The 25,200-nt window shown below is 44.7% G+C and overlaps 1 protein-coding gene across 2 annotated transcripts in view; it reads right to left on the bottom strand.

The window, feature by feature from the left end:
- The window catches only part of RASA3 (RAS p21 protein activator 3), a 1,503,746-nt gene that overhangs the window by 763,269 nt on the left and 715,277 nt on the right, over positions 1–25,200 (bottom strand). For both annotated transcript variants that reach the window (XM_069637121.1, XM_069637122.1), the window contains exon 4: positions 6,310–6,404. In XM_069637121.1, coding sequence (XP_069493222.1) covers positions 6,310–6,404 — 95 coding nt within the window. The remainder of the gene's footprint in view (positions 1–6,309; positions 6,405–25,200) is intronic.

Genomic DNA, 25,200 nt, shown 5'->3' with positions numbered 1-25,200 from the left:
CTGCCACAATATAACCGAAGCACCAAGAATCTTCACAGTTTGAGGAGCGCTGTATAACAAACATAACACTATTTATGACACTTGCACCACAGCCTTTTTAACATGGACGCTCATGCCCAGGGTGGCGGTACTGTTCTGAGAATAAAAATGGGCACAAGGGATAGAAGTAAAAAAGAAATCTTGCTCAAATCCAACGTATGCGTTGCGTTTGCAGATTGAAGTGTATGGGTATTTCATTAGACAGTGATTAAGCCCTCAAATAAGTGATTCTTCAGAAAAATGGACCCCGCTTGGGATGAAGGACTGTATACAGATGAAGCAATTCGCATTCTGATTAAAAGGCAGAGCTCTTACTTGGAAGCTGCAGTTCGGGGGGGCGGGAGGGCTCTTTATGGCCAGGGAAGCCAACTATGCATAAGTAACTATGCAAGCCCTGGTGTAATAAGTGTCCAATGGAAGCAATCAATGTAATTTTACATATTAATGTTAAAGGTATTTCTACCATGCACCGTCACCAACGGAATTGGTCTCAAACAAGAGGTGGGGGGGAGGTTAGTCGGGTGGAGAGGAAGTAGGAAAGTGGGAAGGTGCCAATATTGGATCGATGTGAGACCTTGTGTGCTCTTGGTGTGGCTTGTCTTGATGGTTTGTTGTTGTCATGTGGTGAAGTGCATGCGGTTTGCTGTGTGAGAGGGTGTTTGTGTGGATTTTTGGGTTTGATAAGTATGCAGAAGTTTGAGATTTTGGGTTAGTGGATTATTTAGAAACCTCCGTTCTCTTCCTGTCTATTAGTGGTCAGTGATCCCTTACTGCCAGGGTTTACTTTGCAGGTCAAAATACTGATGACATATTATCCTACCCTTTCCATCCTGTCGTTTGATTTTAGCTTTCTATCTTTCTTGCCTGTGTTTACTTTTTCCGACTATGAGATTATTGTTTTTTGGTGAGGTAAGTATGCAGAGATTAGAGCTATTGGATTAGTGGGTTATTTACAATCCCTGGTTCCCTTCCTCTTTATTCCTAGTCGGTGATTCATTGCTGCCTGTGTTTACTTTGCAGACCACAATATTATTGACATATCATCCTTCCCCTTCCATCCTGTTCTCTCCCTGCTCGTTCTTTGGTATGATTCTACCTTTCAATTGCTAGGATATGGTGTATAATGGTCTTTCCTTACTTGAGTAGATGGGCGGTTGTTTAGGGAGATGATTTGGAACAGTATTCTCCCTCAGCTTTGTTTAACTGTGTAGTGCCCCCTAGGCGTTCTTCCTAATTACGGGGTAAAGTGCAAAGATTTTAGGAGTTTTCTGAATAGGAGGTGATCTCTTGTGTTACGAATGTTCTTTGGTAGATCATTCCAGGTTTTTGGGGCGAGGTGGGAAAAGGCGGATCCTCCGAATGTTCTTTTGTTGTAAGGTTTTGGTTCCAAACGGATGTCGCTGCTGGATCTAAGTGGTCTTGCTGGGCGGTGCGAGTTTAATTTTTATCTTATGAACTTGCTCTGTGCATTATGCACATTGATTTGAACTAGATTCACCGTTTTATTGGTAGCCGGTGTAGCGTTTTCAGCGCTGGTGTAATGTGTTCTCTTCGAGGTAATTTGAGGAGCAGTCTAGCTGCTGCATTTTGTATGCGTTAGAATTTTTTTAGGAGTTGTTCTGGCATGCCCAAATATAGGCTGTTGGTGTAGTCTACTGTAGACATGACGAGAGCGATGACGGTGAGTGTTTTGTTAGTGAATGACAGGAATGGTAGGATCCTTTTTACTGCTCGCAGGAGAAAAGCATTTCTTGATTAGGGCGTTTACTTGTGACTCTACGGTGAGTTTGTTGTCCATCAAGACTCCCAGGTTTTTGTTTACAAATCGATGATGGGGCTGGGGTTGGGCCAAGTTCTGTCGGCCAGGGAATGTAGTGGTTGTCTTCTACTTTTTTGTGAAGATCATAATTTCTGTTTTGCCTGGGTTGAGTTTGAGGCAGTTTGAGTTCATCCAGTTGATTATTTCAAAGAGGCAGTTCTCCAATTTGTATTTATTTTATTTGTATAGCGCAGACCAGGCCCGGAGGCTACCGGGCGCATTTCTTAAGGCAATGGTTACATAAGTTGCATACAGTGATAATATATCAAACAATAAATATGGCATAGAAATAGACATAGGTAGGTAGTACAACGAAACATGGTTTGTCAAGTAGTACATCCTTACATAGGTTATTGCAACACGTTTTCCGAATGTAGCTTAGGCATTGGAGGAGGCGAGCCAGCATTTGGCTCTATGTTTGAAAAGGTTGAGGGAGGGGAGGTTTCTGATAGTCAAGGGGACAGCATTCCACAGTTTGGCTGCCAGGACTGGAAAGCTAGAACCACAAGCTGTTTGGAGCTTACATCTAGGTATCAGTAGGCTCTGGTTCAGGGTAGATCTGAGTGAGCGAACTGGAGTGTACAGCGTGAATCGTGAGGATAGATAAGTGGGGGCCAGATTGTTCATGCATTTGTAGGTAAGGGCAAGCGATTTTAGTGAGATCCTTTGGGTGACTGACAACCAATGAAGGTTCTTCCTGGTATCCGAAATGTGTGCAGATCTGGGGATATTGAGGGCTGCCCTGATGGCGTTATTTTGTATGATTTGGAACTTGTCTAGGTTACCCTGATTAGTGCCCTGGTACAGTGCATTGCAATAGTCAAGTTTAGACATGACCAGGGTCCTAGCAAGGGTAGTACAGTTGTGCGAGGAGAGGAAAGGGCGACATGCTGTGATCAGCTTGCAGGTATAGGCGGCGGCGGCCGCAACTGCATTAGTTTGTCTGTGAAAGGAGAGGGTGGAGTCGAGGTAGATTCCAAGCGTTTTTGTGTCTTTGGAGACTTTTATTATATTTCCATTGATGTTAAAGGAACTGTACATAGGGTTCAGCTTGTTTAGTCTTTGCTGAGTACCTAGGATGAGGAGCTCTGTCTTGTCGTCATTGAGACAGAGCTCATGTTGGGCCATCCATGTTTGAATGACATGGTAAACGTCATTCAAGGCTTTTGAGTCTAATGTGTAATCACCCATGATGGGGATGAGTATCTGGGTGTCATCAGCATAATTTGTGTAGGTGACACCCAGATAGTCAAGCACATCAAATAAGGGTTTAGTAAATACATTGTAAAGGGTAGGGGATACACACGATCCTTGGGGGACTCCGCAAGGGACTGGTGCAGGGTCAGCCGCGGAGGTGGGCGAGAATACCCTCATCTGTCTGTTATCCAGGAAGGATTGAATCCAGTTTGTGGCCATGTTGGAGAAGTGAGCTGCAATTTTCAGGTGGTGACAGAGGATTTGGTGATTAACCAGATCAAAGGCAGCAGATAAGTCTAATAGTAGTAACAGGGCTAGTTTACCTTTGTCTTTGAGATCCTCAATTTGGGTCTTGAGATCGAGGAGGGCTGTCTCCGTACCGTGCTTCGGTCTGAAGCCAGACTGTCTCGTGCCTAGTAGGTTGTTTGATTCCAGATAGTTCTGTATCTGAAGATAGGCTGCTCTATCTAAGATCTTTAGCAGAAATGGGACCGTTGTGATAGACACCAATGTCGTGTCTTCTTGTGCATTTTGTATTTTGTAAACTATTTGTGTGTTGTCAGCGTAGTTGTTAAGTGAGGCAGTGTCTTTTAATGATCCTGATTAGTCGTGACAGGTAGAAGTTGAATAATAATGGGGAGAAGGAATATCCTTGTGGTACTCTGCACGAAGACTCTCTTGGGCTGGATTTCAAGGGTTTGATCCATATGGTTTCTGATCAATTAAGCGTCCATATTGCCATTTATTTTTATTTATTGGTCATTTATAAAGCGCCTATACACTTAAACAAGCTTTTAAAAGCGCCACTACACATCCAGTGTGATTAGATAAGCAAATCGAAATAACATTCTTAATAGGCATTGGAACATTCAGAATGGGCAAGTGCTATATGTTTGGAGGTAAAATATAGAACAAGAGGAGTACAACTGTTCACTACATATAACAATTATTGCACGTCCAGGATGGTCATTTCAATAATGCAAGAGCTATACATAAATAAAGGAAAGCGGGGAAGGTAGGGTTAAGACGGACAGGGCAATGAGACCATCATACCTGCCTGAAGCGATTCCGATAGTGATAAGTGCAAGACATGTAGTAGGAGAGGAGGGGGGTGGCGGGCAAGTCACACTAGGGACAAGAAACAAAGCGGCTGAAGATGAAAGAGGTAAGTAAACAAAAAAGGGGGGGGGCTGCACTGCACAAGCCTGGCCAAATTCTAGGAGGCCTAATAGATAAGGAGGACACAGCTGCAGAGCAACAGGTCAGGGTTCTAGGCATGTATTCCAGATGTATCACAGTGAATGCAGTCTATAAGGAGGGGGCAAGATGAAAAGGCGCGCCCTCAGAATGAATTTAAACTGAGCAATGCAATGCAACATGGATGCAGTGATGTAAAACAACCACCTAGATTCAAATTTTTAAATAGAACAAGTGCAGTGAGTGAAGAGTAGGAGGGGAAAGGTGGAGGGTCAATGTGAAATAGACAACAGTTAAGCTTCTGGTGTTAGAGGAGGAGGCAGTAGAAAGATCAGCCATCAATTACACGAACCAAGCCGGTGCAAAGAAACGTCCAGGAGACAAGTTCAATCAGGATTAGGGTGTACTAGGCAGCCGCCGCATGGTTTGATGGGGCACAAAGGTAGAAGGCCTACCGACCCGCCCAGACAGGCTCAGACAGGGGCCTTTGGTAAGGGCCTTGCGACGATGGGGTGGCTGACCCCGCTGACCCCGCCTGCGGCTTGCTGATTGGCCAGATATTCTGGAGGTGGGTCAATCAACACTGTCACAGTGGAGTAAAACAAAGGCACTCCGGTGCCTGGACAACAAAGGTGTCAGCGGCCATGATAGAGTGAGGGAGGCCAACTGACAGAAACCCCTCAGGAACCATGAGGCAGCGCCTCGGCCAGTGCTGCAGAATGGATGAATGCAGCCACTGGCATAAACATCTTCATGGTTGAGCAAATAAATGTAATAGGTTCTAAAGTCGTAGCAAACATAAGGCATCAGAGGTGATGCCTCATGATGCCATGAATACAATTGCTGTCCCCTGTGGGCAAAGGAAACGCTCCTTTTTAGCCATGCAAATGGCCAACCCCCAGGAAAAATGAACCCTTGTGCCCTTCTTTGGAAGGGCAAGCTTTGCCTTTAGCAATGCCACACCAACCAAAGTAGACTATGCCAGAGGGCCAGACAGGTGTGTGCCATGCATGCTGGATCCCAAAAAAAAAAAGAGGCTACGTAAATGCACCATGAAAATATCATACAAGTCAGGAAATTGTCCCAAAGCCACAGAGCAATTATTAAACTGCCCCATTCAGTACCACAATCCCAAAAGCTCTTAACCTCAGCTAGGAACTGTTATGGTAAGTATTCTGTTTCTGTGGGTAAACTTAACCATGAGAGGAGGTTTGCTCGAGTGCAAATCAAGCTTCCCTTTGACTGCATGAAGTAGCTGTGAGATTTTTACCATACACTGAAGAAAATTGATAGGAGGTGGTGTATCCGGCTGTGCCACAGGGAACTTCACAACATGTGAGGGCAAGTGAGAAAAGGTGGACAGTGCGTCAGGGGTCAAATTGGCTGAGAATATGCCGAGAGTAGTTTTCTGTTGAGTGGCAGCTGAAAGTGAGCAACCAAAGTTTGATTAGGGGGGATGGGGCAGGAGAACTATGAGAGGAGGTAGGAGATGAAGGGGTATTTAGTGGAGAGGGCCAAGGCCAGGACTTCATGAGGGACAATAAGCATAGGACTATAACATCAAAGAAGGATGGAAAGGGTCTTGCAAAAAGGCTCAGAGTTTGCCTGTCTGAATGGGGCAGGAGGGAAATCAAGGCCAGGGAAAATGGGCAACGCTGCACAGAAAAGTGGACACAATTTACATAGGAAGCTAATCACTCTCTGCTAATTGGCTCTTCGGAGTTAGTGGACCACAGGGGAGCAACCAGAGACAAATCACCATGCAAATATATCAATGATTGACATTTTATATTAAAACAAAAAAATGAAAGTACATCACTGGCTCAAATTCATCCATTGCTATTTAGCAGCTACTTGGTTACAGGAAAGGATACTCCAATGGTGCTGATCTCCGACAACAGCGCTGAAATATGAGGTCACTTAACGGGGAAGCCCTCGCATAGCATTTCATTTTGAATGCTGGGGTATAATTCTGATGTGGCCAATGAAGAACATATATATATATATATATATATATATATCCCGCCCAGAATCTCATGGTTTTCAGGAATCCTTACCTGCACTTCTGAATCCGCATCGACGTGCTGTACTTGGAACCAGGTGTCCCTATTGTGGTATTTCTGCAAGTCTTCCTTCAGGATCGCAACTTTTCCTACAAATAGCAAACGGTGAAAAATGTAAGAACAATGAACGCTAGCGTGTGCCACGTCTGCTTGAAGAAAATATCACAGTACAGCAGTCCTGTTTCTATCACTAGAAGAACCTACAGGTTCAATTGGAGTTGTGTAATGCCCTGCATGCATACAAAGTGGCTTCAGGGCACCAACGTGCAGTCAGATCATCAGATGTATGCTTTTCCTTTATCCCAGCCATCAAATTCCTCTCCGAAGCAATGGAAAAGGGTGGCGCTCTGCCAGGATGAGCACAAAACAAATATGTATGGCCATTCTAATCATCAGGAAGAGAGAGAAAAGGCGCAAATCAGGGGATGTGGGTACCTGAAACGACCACCAGTCCCTCTGATATCGGGACTTTTCCAATTAGCGAATCCTGTGTCAGTTCTGCGGAGCAACAAGAGGTCACTCTGTGATTTGCGAGCATTGCTCGTGTCTGTGCAGCCAAACCTATGCAATAAATTGAACACTGGCTGAAACATACATTTTGAAAATTAAAAAAAGGGACGGGGCACATTGTACTTCAAATGCAGGCCCTTAATTGTAATAAATGACACGCGGCAATGCATAAAAGCACCTACTTTCATTACACTGGCGCAAAATCACAGTTGACAGGGAGATAGAACGACGACCCTGGACTTTACACTAAGGCAGTGGTATTGAAACTTTTTCATACCGACCCCCCCTTTTCTAAAAATCTACCTTTCTGTCCCCCTGCCCCCACCTAAGGGTCTGCCCATCTAGGGGACCTAAACGATGTTGGGGGGGCTAGAGGGGAGGCAGGGCTTTTTAAAATACAAGCAAATTATTTTTTCGACTAAATGCAGTCACCTCAAGCCTTTTTTTTAATATTAAAAACGGTAATCTTAATCTCTTTTCAAAGAGACTGTCCCCCTCCCTCCCGGGACATCCTGCAGGTGGACCAGCCCTCCAGTTTGAAGACCACTGTACTAAGCGAAATGGAGAGCAATGAGGAAGCAGGGTAAAGTTGAGCCAAAGGACCCCTGGTTCTGGGCAAGAGGAGCAGAGTCATCATTTAGGTTACACCGGACAACTGTTGGCCATAGATTCAGTAGCTCTAGGTTCCCACCAAACTGGCCAAAATGTTTCAAGTGCACCATCCTTACAGAGGTTTGCGCTTGAAACACACATATTGCAAATACGTGCCCAAATCTGTTTGTACAAGGTAGTGTTGTATATAATCTGACAAACTCCACATTATTGCTTTTCTGTAGAAGTCGGCTATTACTTTTCTATATTTGAGTGCCAACAAAGAAATTAGGATTTATGTGCTATACAATGTTTACAATCTTAGTCAGCAAACACTCTCACATGTCTGGCAGATGGCACTTTAGACCTGCGTAGGAGACCATGTGTACACAATTTCAAAAGTGGGGCATATTGAACACACAAAGCTAACTAGATGTTTATGCAAAGTAGTGATCAATGGTTCCATCCAGTCTGTACGTTTACAGACCTACTGCACTACCATACACTGTAGTTGGCCTCAAGAGCTCGCTTTCCTATACGATTTTGATTGTATTGTATATTAGCGCCTGCAGGAGAGTGGTTTTGAAACTGTTTTCAGAACCTTCTTATCATATCTGCATCCATTCATGCAGCTAACCTTTTATATTTTACAAACACTCATCCATAACTTGCAGTCTTTTTGTCCACAGTCAAGTAGATTTTATGAAGGGCAAGCACCATTTGCAGGAGATGTTTATAACTTTGATTTACATTTACTTTGTTTGCAATAAATGTAAAATAAAAGTTTAACCATGCATGGATGACCTCTGGGTGAATGCAGTGTGCCAAACAAAGTGGGTTTGTGGTTACATGCACATTTAAAATTACTGTCATCTGTTTCCATGGGTCGAGTAGGTAAAGTAACTTACTCGACCTGCAGGTCTAGCTGAATTTTAAAGAACCTGCAAGGCCTGATTGCTCTCACTAATTTCTTACTTCACTGGTACACAAAACTGCTCTATTGTTGCTCAGGTTATATCTTGGGTACAAATACCTTCTGGTGACATTAAAAATATTAGTACAACATTGCTAATCAAATAGGTTTGTTTGCTAATCAAGATAGGTAAATTAAACTTGGCTAATCAATTTTTGAAAACAAATGTATGCTTTGCTAAGGGAGTCCGCCAGTGGCACATCCTTATTCTCCCTACCAATCAACAATCTGGCAAGTGAAACGGTTACTCTTGTAACAGATTCTCCAAGATAAGTGGGAGCAGAATGCAGAGATTCTGTCATTTGCGGACGATGCATTCCTGAGGTCCAGAACACCAGCTTGCTTTGAGGCACCACCGGTCAGATTCAGTAGGCCATGGGCCTCATTACACGGATGGCGGTAAGGGTTTACCGGTAAATCCTTACCGCCTTACTACAAGGTCCCTTTGCGGGTAAGGGATTTAATTGCTTTTTGCAGGCGTTAAAAACCAACCCGCAAAGGGACCCACGGAGCTAATTACGGTACCCTAATTAGCGCCTTCCCCATTTCTATTGAGCCCTATGGGGCAAAAATGGGAATGGGGAAGGGCAATGGTGGAAGGGGGAATTACCGCCCCGCCAACTTGGAATGGGGCGGTAATTCCCCTTTCCGCCAAGGTGGTGCCGGTATTTTACCGTCATGAACCATGGCGCTAATAGCACCTTGGTTCTCCGCCATCCGTGTAATGAGGCCCCATGTCTGGAAAAAGGTTTAATGTTTAATACTCTGACAAATTCATCTTTTATTACACGCTTAACACCGGAGACCAGTAGCAAAGTGTGGAACAGGGAGGTTGGGATTCAAACCATGTGTAGTCTCGCTTCCAAGACAAACGTGTTGCCCCTGGCTACACTCTCGGCCCGGATTGACAGTGATAGTGTGCATGGCTTAGCACCCGAATAAATGTAAAATTACCCTTTCTTTTAGCTGGCCAACACATTCAGAAGGTCAATGCTTTTGAATACGTGGGATTCAGATTTTCTAATGGAACTTTGACACAGCAGGTGTGTAAAAGCGATCTGATGGCCAAGGGACAAGACGGTGTTAACCAGTTTGAGGTATGTAGGCCACAAGTTAAGTATCATTCTCTGAGTGTGCTAGGCTTGTTGTGCATTCTAGAGCTAGCTCCTGTGCACTTCTTCCCCTACACGCCTGTGAGAAGCATGTAGATAAGGTAGTTCCGACAAGGAAGTCTACCTCGGTAGAGGTCACAAGGTCATGACACAGGATAAACCGTGAGCACAGTAATTGTTGTCCCCTTCAGAGAGAGGGCCAATTATACTTTTTTCTGCCTGCTTTCCTCTGGACTGAGAAATAAACAGCTAAGAAACAAATATCTAAAAGCCACCAGATCTACCAGTTCCTAGTACAGCATGGGACTGGAATCCAGTCAAAGGAAATTCTCACACCACATACCATCGAGAGCACTGTTTTTCTGTGGCAGCACACTGGCACCAAACCTGAACCGGAAATGGCATGGAAGGTCTACGTTCTCCCTCCTGGTGCTTCTTTCCTAATCATAACGATACAGAAACCATCACAAAACAGCAAAATAGCCAGCTTTCCAAACTTCTTCACAGGAACAGCACCAGAACCCCACCCCATCATACACCTACTTGCCTCAACTTCACCCCCAGACCAGGTGTTTTTAAATTCATAGAAATAACCAGGAACTCTTATGCATCCCGGCTACTAACCCATCATGAAATAGACTGTTGGGTCAGGCTCCACACAACCAGAATGGTATCCAACGATTTTTACCACACATATTGACTGGCCAAACTACTTTTTTCACTTCCCCAGCAGACACATACGAGGGTGCCCTGCCCTTGTGTCTCTTTGCCAGTACCCCTACCCCATTTTTCTACTCCCTATGGCTTAATGCCCCCTTCAAAGTCTCCTACATTACAACTAAATATTTACATACCCTGTCAATACAACAGGAGCATTACTGAGCTGTGACTAAGCTACCCTCTACAGTCCTATTACAGCCTCCAACATCAGTGGATAATGTTACCCAAAGCATGCATAGCCTCTCAAATATGGGCCTCTATCCTCCAGAAAACATATCCCCAACGATCTGGGTCAAACCCACAAGAACATACCAGCACACAGGTACTTCTGTTCTGCACCCATAAATGGCACAAGTTTTGCATCTGCCATCCATGCCCATTTGTTCCTCGAGGTCCACTTGCTCACAATTTTAAACACTTGTGAGGAAATGTATATACAGGGGGTTGGGTATTTAATTATGGTGGGGAGATGTGGGGTCTCCCCCCGCCTTTTACTTGAAAGGGTTTTAAAACATATGGGCCCTGAGGAGCAAAGGGCTTAGGACTGTGCTGTTTAGCTGTGGCAAGTGATTCTATCTGGAACTCTGCTGTGAAGGAGGCGCGTGTGCCTGTACCTTTAACCACCAACTACCAATTAGGTCACCTGGTACAAAAGGCCGCCTCTGTCGCCCTTGCGGCGCTAAGCCCTGAGGAGCAAAGGGCTTAGGACTGTGCCGTTTAGCGGTGGCGAGTGATTCTACCTGGAACTCTGCTGTGAAGGAGGTGCGTGTGCCTGTAACTTTAACCACCAACTACCAACTAGGTCACCTGGTACAAAAGGCCGTCTCCGTCGCCCTTGCGGCGCTAAGCACTGAGGAGCAAAGGGCTTAAGACTGTGCTGTTTAGCTGTTTGGCGAGTTGCGAGGTGCAGACTGTGACAGTCTGCAACTAATTACGTTGCCTGTGATGTCTTCACCGAAAACTCATGCTCAAAAAACGTGAGGACTCCGTTTCGACTCACAGAGCAGTGCCCCAACGAAGTCGGCAGACCAAAGTAAGTAATTACTACTCTTGCACATCGAGTGAAGACACTGACACGCTTTCTCACACGATAATGTCTGACACGGTCACCATTGCAGTACCAGCAACACACCCCAGCCTTGACGACGAATTATGTGAAAAGCTAATTTCCAACACACTGGTGCGCCAAGGCTCACTGCAAACCTCACACTCAGGTAACTCACCAGAGCAATCAAAGCAATGTATCTCTGAACTTGATACATCAAGGGCATTGAGAGCATACGAGGTACATGACGCACTAGAAGCATCAGACATTGACACTACTAAGATCCTTACAGAAAGCAACACAACGTTACCTCTGGCGTGCTGTGACACTGTGGTTGACGGAAGCAAGCGTTCGCGGTCTGTGGCGCGGCTCGATTCGGAGTTGGCGACACAAACTGTGGAGGTTTCGTCCGTGTGTCCCACCCGACGAGAGGAGCTGACGTGCGGAACGTGCGAGGCGAAATCAGCCGAGTGTCGAACAACCGACACCGGCTCTAGTGCCTCGCCTCCTCCGAGCGCTAGTTCACCGGTAGATGACCCGCCCACAATTCTCTCTCACAACCTAGAGTCAGACGCTGGAGGCTCTCGAAGTTGTGACACACCAAACTTAAACTCAGCTGAAGAGACATTTGGCGGTCGGGTAGCAGACATGCCTAGCGACCCTCACACAGGCTTGCAAGTCGGCTCTGTGATGTCAGATCTAATTAACAATCAAAACGCGCGTCGAGACTCTTTGGACCTTGTAAACAACGTGCTTAATAATTTAATTAGATGGAATAAAGCACAGAAAACCAACGAATCCGACACACTATTAGAAACCAACATCGAAGGGGCGAAAATCTCGTTGAAACGCAACACCACGAGAATAGCCGACCCCTGTGAAGAGTCAGCGCCGAAAATTCCATGCAAACGCACAAAAATGTCTGAAACAGGTGAACAGACTGCGCTCCATCCTGACTTAACTGGCTTACTACCTTTGTCCCAGAAAAGGTTAAGCACTAAAACGAAGTGCCTATCAACCTTTAGTGCCGCAAACACAACAACGCCACAGTTGTCGAGTAGTGATAATTCTGACACTGACTCGGACTGTGAAGAGACTACCGACTCCTCCATCATTGAACCTCCATGCCCAAAAATTAGAAGGAACAGAGCCAGTACTGATAGAGTGTCCAATCGCCTCAAAGCATCGGCTCACAGCTCCGCAGCAAATATCACAATGTCGTCTACGAGCTTGCAAGAACTGTTGTTATCTACACTATCTCCCTTGTCCCATTCATAAAGCTGTATGAACACCTACATGAGGCTACCCGAGACTTGACTACTGTCGTGGCTTTACTCAACTCTAAAGTAGTGAACTTAGAACAAATATGTGGCCACACAAACAAGAAGCAGCTTGAGGGCACATCAAAATTAGACGAACTATATAAGTTTATAAACAAACAAACAAAGGACCAACGACGCGGTCGACAAAAAATTATTTGCCGAAGTTGCAAAGTAAGCCCTCGCGTTATTTAAATGGGACGGAAAAAGACCACCCTCAACAGCAAACTGGAACGGACATAACGCTTGTACACGATCGGCGCCAGAAGATGAAATTCATGGAACGGGTGCCAGTGGTGACATCTCAAACCTATCTGGTTGCCTGGTAACAACAAAGTCTAACTCACCACAGTCGACCCCTAAACCTCCTATTGAGAGGTCACACGTTCAGACAACAACCACGGAACCCTCAAACTTATCAGCCAGCGGCAATAAGACAAACAGCTTGTCAACTAGGAGCTCAAGTATACCACCGAGTACGGAAGCTTCAAGACTTCATGCAATTCCAATCATCGAAATTGCTGACGTATCTTTTCACACTGCATTTGAACAAGCAAAAAGTTCTGCAAACTTAGCATTAAGGGATCCTCAAGCTGAATCGACATCCACCATGCAATCCCAGAGTGAGGGCTCAAATCTGGTTGGACTCAATTCCATCTCAAACACAGCTCCAACTGTATTCTCTATCTTTAACAAGGAGTTGGAGACACCCTTACGTATAGGTGTCAGTAAACAACTGACCGCACCTCAATGTAAAAAATCTAAAAACCTACCTGCAAAGAAAGGCAACAGACAGAAGGGAGCCTGTAAATTCCTTCGTAACATCAAGGTGGTAAATGTGCTAGCCATGGAAGACAAAAAACAACAATCTGAGCCTACTCAAAATCAAGCCTCCGTAATTCCTCCTGCCACTGAGTGTAGAGTCAACTTAGCCGACAAAGAGTACGGAGCAGGAAATTTCAACCGAACTACTAAACATATCAACTTACGATGACACTGAATACGAGGACACTGAGTCAACTATCTCGTCCTGCTAAAAACCACAAATTGCTATCGAGACGCAAACAGACACTCAATCCGAAAGAGCACCCACGGGGGGAAGACTCGTTCTTATTGGGAACGATGTGCAAACACCAGAAATTGTCACACCAATTAAGGCGGCTTTAGAGTCTTCCCTTGCACAGCCCAGCCATGGAAACGCTATGGAGGGAGTTCTGCCGACCGCGACGGCGCAGCCGACAAGTCCTATTTTCTTGACAATGCAGGCGAAACGACAAGAGTTAAACAGAATTCATCAAATGCAAAAGTGCATGGACTTTGATCAAGGAGACGGAGACCTGAGAGAGAGAGAGAGACAAGCTCAAGGATGTGAGGAAAGGGCTGCACCTCAGCACTCAAAGCAGCCAGTGAGACAAAACAAGGACTCCAACAAGAATTTACAAAGGAAACTACACACCGAAAAGGAGTATTCCAACCAGGGGCTCATTTAATCAGCCCTTGGTCAGATTACTGGTCAAGCGATTACAGCCCTCCGAAAACCTGATCCTAAATCGCAGGAACATCATAACATTACTACACCACGTACCGGGACTACGCGCAATCAGCTCCGACGACTTGTACATTGTTGAATTTCCAGAAGAACGCCGAAACGACAAAGTGGTGCTTCACATAACCTCTCCCCTAATAGCCTCTTCTATCTTGAATGCAAACGTGTCCCTCTTCTCCTTAGGTTTTGATGTCTACAAGATGCAAGACCGCCTGCCTGTAGCATCAACAAACGATCAGGACGCGCAATTACATTCTTCAGAATGTGCTTTGATCACTTACAACTCACCAGCGGGATCGCCTGCAGCAGCTTCGAATCGTCCCATTGGATGCCCCATGTTATCTTGTAAGGTCTCAAGCGACGACGCCTTAAAAACAAAAGCAATAAACAAAAAACCTTTGTTCAATGGAAAGAAACACGTCTCGTTTGTTAAGGGTCAATGCTCAGAAGAAAGCGATGCCAGTAGGCAGATCAGCATAACTATACAAGGTCATGCGAAATCTGATGACTTAATGGCCAACCCTCACAGAAGTAGCCTCCCCCACGAAGTAGCACAAAACTGGCAATGGCTGGCAGCAACACTGAATAGTAATCAACCACAATAACGCCAGAAGGAGCTTGCCCCACAGCAATGTTCATTAGGCTCCTGGAACACGCGAAGCTTTAGTCATCTGTTTAGTAGTGAGTGGTTGGGTGACCTATCTATTGCCTGTCTACAGGAGACTTGGCTAAGTAACACTCCCACTGTAATGGGCTTTCAGATCACTGTAAACCATGCCATACGACCTGAAAAGGGGCGCCCAATGGTCAGACTTATAACGTTGGTAAGAAGTGCATCTGGCTTTAACATTTCTAACTCTGTAAACCACTCTCCTTTTATCCAAGAATCAACAATTACCAGAACTGATCGTGTGTCTCTAGTAATTGATCAAATGACTATCATTAATGTATACTGGAATCATGGAAGAGCGGGGAAGGACGAGTTTATTGATGCAATCTCTACCATTATAGACTGCCTACTTGTGGACCAAAAGGGCTCCAATATAATACTCTGTGGGGACCTGAACATTGACCACTTCCACACGAGGACATCTTTGGTAAAAAACTTATCGTCGAAATGGACGAAAGAATTGTGTGCAAGAAACATGCAAATGCTGAATGGCCATACTCAAGGTGACATACCGCCGCCCCGACATGGAACAACGGGAGCCACGGCTCCATAATCGACTATATATTTGTCTCAGCAGACTTTCACAAACGAGTGATAACATTGAAAGTGACTCCAAAAGAAAGGAGCGATCATGACATGCTAATCATGGATTTCACGAATTCTACGCAAAACGTTGGCTCCAAATGGCCGCAAAAGATTAAAGTAGAATCAAACAGAGTGAGGCAAAGGTTAGCTGAGGAAGAGGTCGCTCAGATATCCAACCAACACTGCATGGGAGGAACCACGCTTGACTATGCAGGCCTACTGGTAAACTTCAAAACAAATAACGGTGGCCTAAAACACTTGAACATAAAACGCCTCCATTGTTTTGATCTAGAAATACAGAAACGACTGATGAGGCGCACTATTCGACAAGCTCAGACAGCCGACAAGGCCTCCTGCGCTGTAGCGAAGAAAGCAGCCAAACAGCGTTATAACAATTGGATCAAAACACATAAATGCACAATGATGCAAAAAGACTCAGAACGTATGTTAGAAGGTTTCCAAAATAAGAACACTAGAGACTTCTGGAACATCATTAATGACACACAAGCTCCCCAGGCCTCTCTTCAAGCATCTATGGTTCCAGAACCAGTGTGGATTGGCCACTTTACCGACCTATATAAAAAGAACTCAAAAACAACCGACTTACCTGTTCCAATTAAATCTAAATGGGCCTTAACATTTCACAAAGACGACATTGTAAGCATAATTAACAAAGCTAACAACTCACGTGCACCTGGGCCAGATGGCCTGACAAACTTTACGCTTAAGCAACATCCGGAGTTATGGGCCGACCTTTGTGTGACCCTTTTTCAAAGAGTAAACGACTAAGGTCAAACGCCAAACTCATGGAAGTCGGCCGTGATTGTGCCGGTGTACAAAAAGGGAGATCAAACTTGCCCAAAAAACTACCGACCGATCGCCTTACTTGAAGTCTTGGGAAAGATCTACGCAACTATGCTACAAGTCAAGTTAGTCAAGTGGGCTACACAATCAAATCATGTCGACATCAGACAGACCGGCTTTGTAAAACACGTCGGATGTTCGCTGAATCTATTGCTGCTGAATTTACTGAAAATGGAGGCAATCAGATCACAAACAGTTGTATACCTTGCCTTCATTGACTTCTCTTACGCTTTCGACACGATAGATCGCAAACTGTTATGGAAAAAACTGAGTACATGGGGCTGTCCCGATGACCTTTTGGCTGCAATAAAAGATCTACACACCGGCACCTCTGTCAGAGTAAGATTAGATCAAATTGGCACTTTGTCACCACCGATCGAAACATTTAAGGGAGTCAAACAGAGTTGTCCTATGGCAGCCGCTATATTCAGTTTGTTTATATCTGACATCGGCAATACTATCGAGGCCGTAGGATCCTTCCCGCCAAAGATGCATGGATCCAATCTGAGTTGGCTCTTGTATGCAGACGACCTCATACTACTGGACTTAACACCAATTGGCCTGCAAAGAAAAATCAACGCAGTACAGCAATATGTGGTCGACAACCATTTACTCATTAACACAAAGAAATGTGAAATCCTTGTGCTGAAAAATCCTAAAAGCGGTCGGAGAAGAACGACAAAGAGCCAATCTTGGTTTATGGGACAAGAAAAACTTCTGATATCACCTTCCGTAAAATACCTTGGAATGATCATTAGCTCTAGTATTAACGACGATCCATGGACAACAACGACAAAACGCAAATGTAAACAAATGGAAAATCAAGCCCTAGTGCTAAAGAAAAGATTCTGAAGGTTTTCCCTTAAAGCAGTCCTTCGATTTTACCAACAAAAAGTAATACCAGCCCCAACATATGGGGCAGAAAATGCTTTGGGCTGTTCATGGGAGTTGTGGTCAACGCTTGAGAATACCTTTGGACAAAAGTTCTGGGTATAGCGAAAGGCACTTCGACGGCTTCAATCAGGTATCAACTATCACTAATCTCCATTCACGCACAATCATGTTGGAGTCTGTTATCCTTATACCGGAAAACAAAAGCTTGCGAACAAATTCGGCAATTTGCCATTTTTCACATAGCCGGCTCGTCAGCCCCAGGTGTTTTGGCCATGTGGTTGAAACGCTGTGAAAGCTTCATGTCAGAGTATGACATTAAACCAGAGCAGCTACAGGGAAATATGGACGCAGCAAAACTAAAATTGTGGCGCTTAGACTGGGAGTCGACATGCTCCGAAAGAGGGGCCTCGAAGCTACTGAGCAAAGTGCCATCGGAGGCTCGGGCATTCATCAGTTTGCAAAAATATATTGAATTATTTCCAGATCCAAAAGCAAGGAGGTTGTTCATGTGCTTTCGGCTTAACATGTTCAAAACCAAAGAACGCTTGAGAGCATGGTCAGCTAACGTGAACTTGAACCCTATGTGTCGATGCTGTGCTCAGGAACCCGAAACTCTAAAACATCTGGTGCTATTCTGCCCAAACTTACGTACAGAGAGAACCCGACTTCTGGGTACCTGGGGCGAGTGCCATCTATCCCTCAACGCAGATGAGTGGTGGCAACACATGTTCAACGGAACAGCCCTGAAATTGATACTGCCGCTGACAAACTTTTTGCCGATAATTGAAAAGCGTTTACAGGTCTAATGTGGTGGACTATAAGAGATGTAAAGAGATGTAATGAGGACTAATGAATGATCTTATTTTAAATGTTTGTATGTAAACCAATAAAATTAATTTAAAAAAAAGAAAAAAAACATATGGGCCTCAATTAAATCTCCACGAAGAGACATAACTTATTCTGCTAGCCTACTAATTGCCTAGCCCGGCCTTTCTTACAGAGCCACACACAGCGAGGCCAACAACAAACGACAGAAGGGAGCTATACAAGATCGCTTTCCTTCTCCCCACAGGGCGTTGTTCTAGATCACAGAGTGGCATGGGGGTAATCAGTCCAGGTGGAAGATCAATCTAGGTATAGGTATTCTGTTTGTTTAGACCAATCCTTGGACTGACTTGCAGCAGAGAATGACTTAACTATTTGCAGATTGTTCGCTGGGACTTTGTGGCATTGGCACCAGTCTTACACATAACCCATCTGATTTTCTGTCTCTACTCCAAGAACCAACTGCACATCGACTGAGAGGTCCAGGTCCTAGCAATGAGACTCCTGGAAGAGGTACATCGAATTAAGCAATGCTCGTCAATGCACATTCACCCCAAGATTGTGTGGACATGGATCTGGCAGCTTCCAAAAGGGAGAACGAAATTTGCTTTCCCTCATTGACTATAGCCACAAATGCCTTTTACAGCTCTGACCGAAGTGGTTGATGTGACCGCCTAATAGATGAAGTTCCACAAGCAGGTATTGCACCCCACTATGTTGGTGTCCACATTATCTGCTGTGCGACCCAGGCAGGAAGGCCAACTGAGAGACTATAATCCATCTTTTGATCTTAAGTTTCTCACTCAAGACCCGAGAAGAAGCTGGCTTCTTCCAGATTTCTGGCGCTACCTTAAGGATGTTCCTTAAACAGTGATGCCCACTATCTTAGAACATCCTTGCCAGGATTTCATAGATGATGGGATGAACGCTTTTAGCGTTCGACAAGACATCATTCTTCCCCTCCTCTGAGGACATATCCAGATCTAGATCAGCGTCTCTTTCCACCTGTGGTCAAGCCACAGGGATTGGAGCGCTAATACTTGAGGTGGGGGGATGTTTTTGACAGGTTGTCTCTAAATCTCGGGCACGTGGGAAGAACAAATTATATTGTGCAGAGACCAAAGCCATCAATACCATATTGTTAGAGCTTCAATACTTGATCAGCGCCTTCGAGAATCCCATGTGGCCTGAAGTCATGACACTTTCCAAAGTCAACCCAGCACAGCTTACAGAGAAGCCGATGGTGTGGGCACAATATAGGAGTCAAGAAACCAAACAGCATGTGCGCCGATCTGTGCAAAAGTGGAAATAGTATCTGGATGAACAAACAGCTGCACTGGCATGAACAGTAAGTAATCTTGGACAGACATCTGTGTAGCAAAGCTTGCGGAACCGTGTTTAAAAAATCCAGGTACCAAGGTATTCACTGAATTGGGCACAGCCACCAGGTCACACTCCCCAAACCATGAGTTGAAGGGACGCCCAAATTGGTAAAATCCAGTGATTCCAAATCCTAGTAACCCATCCTAGCAGGACAGGACAATCTTCATCTGAAAACATGACGGTATCCGCCCTATCCCTCCAGTGTTTTCGATGTGGGGGTAACCGAGCCATCCCATATGGAATTCAATGAGGAATGATCCTCTGGGCTTGTGCAGTGCAAGGCAGAGTCCTGCTTCTCCTCTTGCAAAAATGCTCTCTTGTATGTTTTTTTAAAAACCCAATTCATCGTAGAAAGAGGAAATTCTGAGCAGTGTGCCTTGGGCCACCTGTTTGTGTGCATTGCAGTACCAAGCTCATAGGGTGCATTGCATCGAACATCAACATGCGTACCTGTGTGGCCAAAGCTCCAGTAACATAGGTCTGACCCCTTAACGAGCTGGGTCAGAATAAGCATGGATGGGTGGGGGCCAGGAGGGCGAGGCCCTACAGGGACATGGCAAGATCCCCAAAAGTTGAGCACAAGTCCTTGGTAAAGGAAGCAGAACTAACGAGATTATGCTGTGCGAGCAGTCTCCCTAAAGTCTCCATACAAGGTCTGAGTGGTGGAGCCCTGTTGGGCAGTGGAGGCCGCAAGTACCTTGGCCACCTGCCTGGTAGACGCCACAAAAGGAGCCTTGGAGACTATTCCAAAATGTACAACCCTGAAAGGGTCTCAGATTTCATAAACAATAACTGGTGTCCTTTATGGACAGTGCAAGTGAGTGGCTTGCAAAAAAAGAGGGTTAACCATGTTCTTCCTCATAATAAAATCCCTGTAGGCTAATTGGACTGCAACATCAACGAGCTACACGTCATTGTGAAGCCTGTTCTTGAAGGCCTGAACGAAAAGGTGTTCACAGACTCTAAAGGGTACAGCCAGACCAATGAAAACAGGGGCTTGGCCATTGGAGATGTCGAAGTATCCACAAAGGGCACAGTAGTAGTTTTAAACTAGTCCACTGAGGCATAAACGGTTAGAAAAGAACTGCTTAGGAAGTCTGGATGTCACAAGTAAAGCTTCCTCCACTCTTAAAATCGGCGCAAATATCTAGGTTATGTGAAAGAACCGACTGCCTACTTCAAATTGTTCTCACAAGCAGATGAAGAATGCAGTTATATAAGGAAGAGGTGTGAAAATAAAATACCGAACACCACCCATACAAAATAAGTCTTGGTGATTTTTTGCAATCCGGTCTAAAGTAAAGGAAAGTCTTTTACCAGAAACAAAATCTATTAGTCTGTGGCAACATTTTGATTTGAAAGTCTTGACTGGAAGGTACTCGACTGTGCCAGGTAATTCTTTTGGATGAAAGTCTTGCCAGTCGGATCTTTTCTGTAGCCACATTGCCCCGTAAACGTTTAGGTAGCAGAAGTGTCCCCTTTCTCAGAGTAGTGAAACTTCGCATCTCTTGAGCAAAAGATAAGTGGCTGACTAGGAGGCTCTGAATGGGGGACCCGAATGTGAATGGTACAGGGGAAGATATATAGCCTCGGGTGATTGACATCTACCTCCTCTTAGGCTTGACTCAAAGCATGCTAGCCATCTGTCTGGATGCTTCACTCTAGAGGCGAGCAAGGGGAATGACACGCTTGAGGTCGCGGTTTGCTTATCTTATTGACAAGAGGGGGAAGCAAAGCTGAACAAACTTTACAACGGGGCTGCTGAGGCCTTGTAGGTTGAGTTCACCTAGCTCCAACTTCTTTCCAATTTGATATTTAAACAAAGTTAGGTTTATAGACGTTTCTCCTGGTGTTGCTCTTTCACCCGGAGCGGTTAGAAAAACCTGAGACAGAGATTGTTTAACCCCCTCATGCCAAATTAAAACGGGAGGCAGCATTACACCAGATTCGGCGTCCGATGGGGGAAGAGGTGGCTATGACAGTGCCGATTGAAACAGGAGGATTCGGTATAGCAACAGGAGCATTTGAAGGACCACCTAGACCAATTTTACAAGATTGCATAGACAAGGGCATGCAAGCATGTTGACCCGAGGCAGAGCCTTGCGCAGAACTGAACATGCGTGTGGCCCAATGAGCGCATGGTTGGAATTGGTATGACAGTATTGCCTGAAAGCTGCTCCATTTGTAATTTTCCAGCCATGTGAAAACCCGTTTGGCAGCCAGACAATTTATCAAGGAGAGATGCTTCTGAAGGTTTTTGGGTATTGGCAGGTTTGAGTTGCAGAATCTTTGGCACCTCACAGGAAACGTAATTTGCCCCTAAAGGGTACCCTCAAGTTCAAGAACCTATCAAAAGGTTAATTTTTCTACTAGCTATTCACTTCAAAGTACCCGTACTATATGGATTCTGCTTTTCCCCATGTTAAAAAAATGCTACAGTCATGTTTTATTCACAATTAGCATTCATGACGTATTGCACAGTGCTAGAAAACCCCTGAAGAGGGGCAACGTAATTTGGCCTATAGAAATAAAAGTTATCACTAAAGAAACTCTGGTGCTTTTACAAAGAGGGTTGACGTTGCTTTCAATGCATGCATTTGTATAAATGTAATATAAGGAGTGCAAGAAATTAATTCTGCAAATCGACGCTGTATATATAGGTCACCAAGTGAAGCCAGATGGATCTTTTTAATGCATTTTTAAATTTCTATACATAAATCAAGCATGCATCACTACAAAGAGTGTCAATTCACACTGAATAAATTTAGAGGAGCAATGAAAGAAAGTAAAAAGTTGACCCGTCGCTTGCCAACAGAGCTCCGCCATTTTATCGTTCAATTTTGCTTTACAGACTGCCATCTACCCGTTTCTTCGATGCTCTACTTTCCAAGCCCACCTATCCACCCCACTAATGGAAATCGGTCACAAACTGTCAACCCAGCATTAATCAGTGAGAATCCCAGAGCTTGCATTGTTTGCAGTAGATGGTGCAATACCATTGTCAAACTACACCCGAGATCTAAAGGCAGCCATCCCCCTTCTTGGTCACCTTCACTTCATATCTTGCAGAGGAAATGTTATCACATGCCCAGGTACCCAAATGAAAGTGGTTTGAATCAGCAGTCACTAAAGTTGCACACATCCTCAATAACATCATACATCGCCATCACAGAATCATTGGCCTAGCCCTTGTTTTACTTCCGGTTTTTGCACTTCTGTGAAAATAGCTTGATTACAATGTCTGACTAGCCGCAGTACAGCTATGGGTGCCAGATCACAGTTGGGTTGTTCCTGTAGTGTCAGGTAGCGTGTTGGGGCTAACTCCACTTCAGCCTTCCAGGCACTGTTCTAGACCGGGACAGTTTTCCGTGGGTCTGGGTTCCAATGTGTTGCTCGAATGAATGAAAAAAAGAAACGACTATTTTAGGTTATTTGGGAAAATAAGATAACCCCTTCCATTTTACACACAAGGTGACAATTAGTAGGTAAGAAATGTATAGAAAACATGGCCGTGAAGAAGAGAAGCCTTCCCGAAACACACAACATTATGTTAAGTTGACTTATACCGCCACTGTTACCAATGGCATGGCCCCCAGGCACTCACGTGGTTCTGTAAGAAAGGGGGTTTGCTAGGTTAGTGAGGGAAGTTTGAGTAGGTAGGATAGAGCTGTTGGTGCTTGTAGAACCAGGAGGAACTGGCATCTGTGCGAGTCAAAATTTTTAACTGTTTGGATTGTGCACACTGGAGTTATTGTGTCCCGAAGGGCAACGTCCAGTGATTGGGTTGTTTGTGTACGGTAATTCATTTTTATGGTGGATGTGTGTTTGTGTGAGGTGAAACTGATCTGTTAGATCGTGTGGGGTATGTTGGAGGGGAGCGGGGAAGGTTAGTGGTTGGTATGGTGAGTTTGTTTTATTTCTTGTTCCGGAATCCGTACTTTCATTGGATTATCTTGGGAACCTCGTTGATATTGCAGGCAACGGCCGTTTTATGCAAATCATTGCAAGATGAATAGCCAGGGTTTCTGGTGTTCTTACCTCATTCGGGATCGACTTCCATATATTGGCAATTAGATGTGAGAATGCGGATCCTCCGAATTTCCTTTCTTTGTATTGTTCAGTTTCAATTTGGAGGTCGTCGCTTGATCTTGGGTTTCTTCCTGGTTGGTAGTGGTTGATCTTGGCCTGCAGGAATTCGTCTCCTTGTCTGTACAGTGATTTGTGGGTGATGCAGAGGGCTTTGAAGTTCATGTGTTTTACTGGTAGCCAGCGTAGGCTTCTCAAGGCTGGTGTGATGTGGTCTTTTCTCTTTACTCTTAGGAGTGTACATTTTAATGTGCATAAACAAAGTCCAAAGAAATTTTCATTACACTTATGTTTTATAGTTCAAACATGTTTACCTTATTAAATATGCCTACTGGGAATAGGACTTCCATTTTTACTCGCATAAAATTAACTTTACTCCAAACTTCAAAAACGAGTGTGTAAAATACTCCCACTCCGAAATCTTATCAGAAGCACCGGGGGCATGTAAATATATTCACAAGCCATTACTGTATAAACTTGGATATTCGACACAGGGATTCATTAACTCTAGCATTAGAATTGCTTTGAAAAATGGAAATAAAACACTGTGTGCAATCAACATACCCAGTGGTCGGTCTGGGGTGTTGAAGTAATGCCTTGATTACTTAAGGGCATTGTGCAAAATGTTCTCGTGCCGCTAGCTAGTGATAATGGACTCTTGGCGAGTAAAAAACAATATGCTACCTGCATGTATCAAATAGAGACATGGTTGGAAATTGCTGGCAGCTATTTAGCACCTTCTTCTAGACCAGGGGAGCCTGGTTAGCTTGGCACCAACAGCTACTAGGGGATACTTTTGGCACCCAAGGGCATTTGGTGTCATACAAAACATACCTATGTCACATTAACTTTCTGTATTTGGGAATGTCTATAAAGAATAATTAGATACACCTAGAAGATATTTAAATCATGGATTGTATACAATGGACAAAAGATCGAAGTTTACACTATAAATAAACGTTAGATTTGTGACACGCTATTTACCAGCTCCTGGTTCTCTTGGGGTAGATCATGTGTACTAGGAATGCAGAAAGGAAACATGAAACAAAGTGCTTGATTTCCCCCTGGGATAATGGCCCCAGTAAGATTCATCTGCCCACAATATGGTTGCAATATAAGATGGTCAGAATCCAGATAGTTCACCTCTCTGAAAGCGGAGTCGCCCCCTTTGCGACTAGGGAGGCAAGCCTGCTTTGCTCCCCACCCCCTAGCAGACAGGGTAAGCAGGATCCCTCTGGAGGCGATTCCCCCCTTAAGCGACAGGGAGACGTCTCCTTTCCCCCAAAGAGATCAACACCTTTATGGAGAATTTATGTATTTGAATTTTTAAAGCGCTCATACAGAGTATGCAGGAACTAAGATGTGCGAGAACCCTTCAATAACAGCTTTAATTCAGACCCAAATTTTATTTCAACCTCTTTAGGGAAAACAGCAAAAGGCTCAAAAACAAGCCTTCTGAAATCACGTCAGGGAAGAAACCTACAAGGAAGGAGAGCCCACGCAGCACGCAGACTTTAATTATGCCACAGCGCACTGAAAAACCTGAAGGTGTCTCACCCGCTGGTCCCCGGGGATCTGGTATCCAGGTGGCCAGGACACGGCCATCACTATTGGAACCAGTTTGGGGGGCGGCAGTGGGACACTGAAGGGAGAGATGCGGTATCCCCTTCAATATAACACCCTTTCCCCATCCTGCCAGGTAGGATACCTAAAAACTAAACCGCAGCCCCCTTTTGCAACACAAATACTTTCTCATGGGCAG

Source organism: Ambystoma mexicanum, chromosome 7p (assembly GCF_040938575.1).
Source record: "Ambystoma mexicanum isolate Mex_15411 chromosome 7p, UKY_AmexF1_1, whole genome shotgun sequence".
NCBI lineage: Eukaryota > Metazoa > Chordata > Amphibia > Caudata > Ambystomatidae > Ambystoma > Ambystoma mexicanum.
This window is presented reverse-complemented; position numbering and strand designations above follow the sequence as displayed.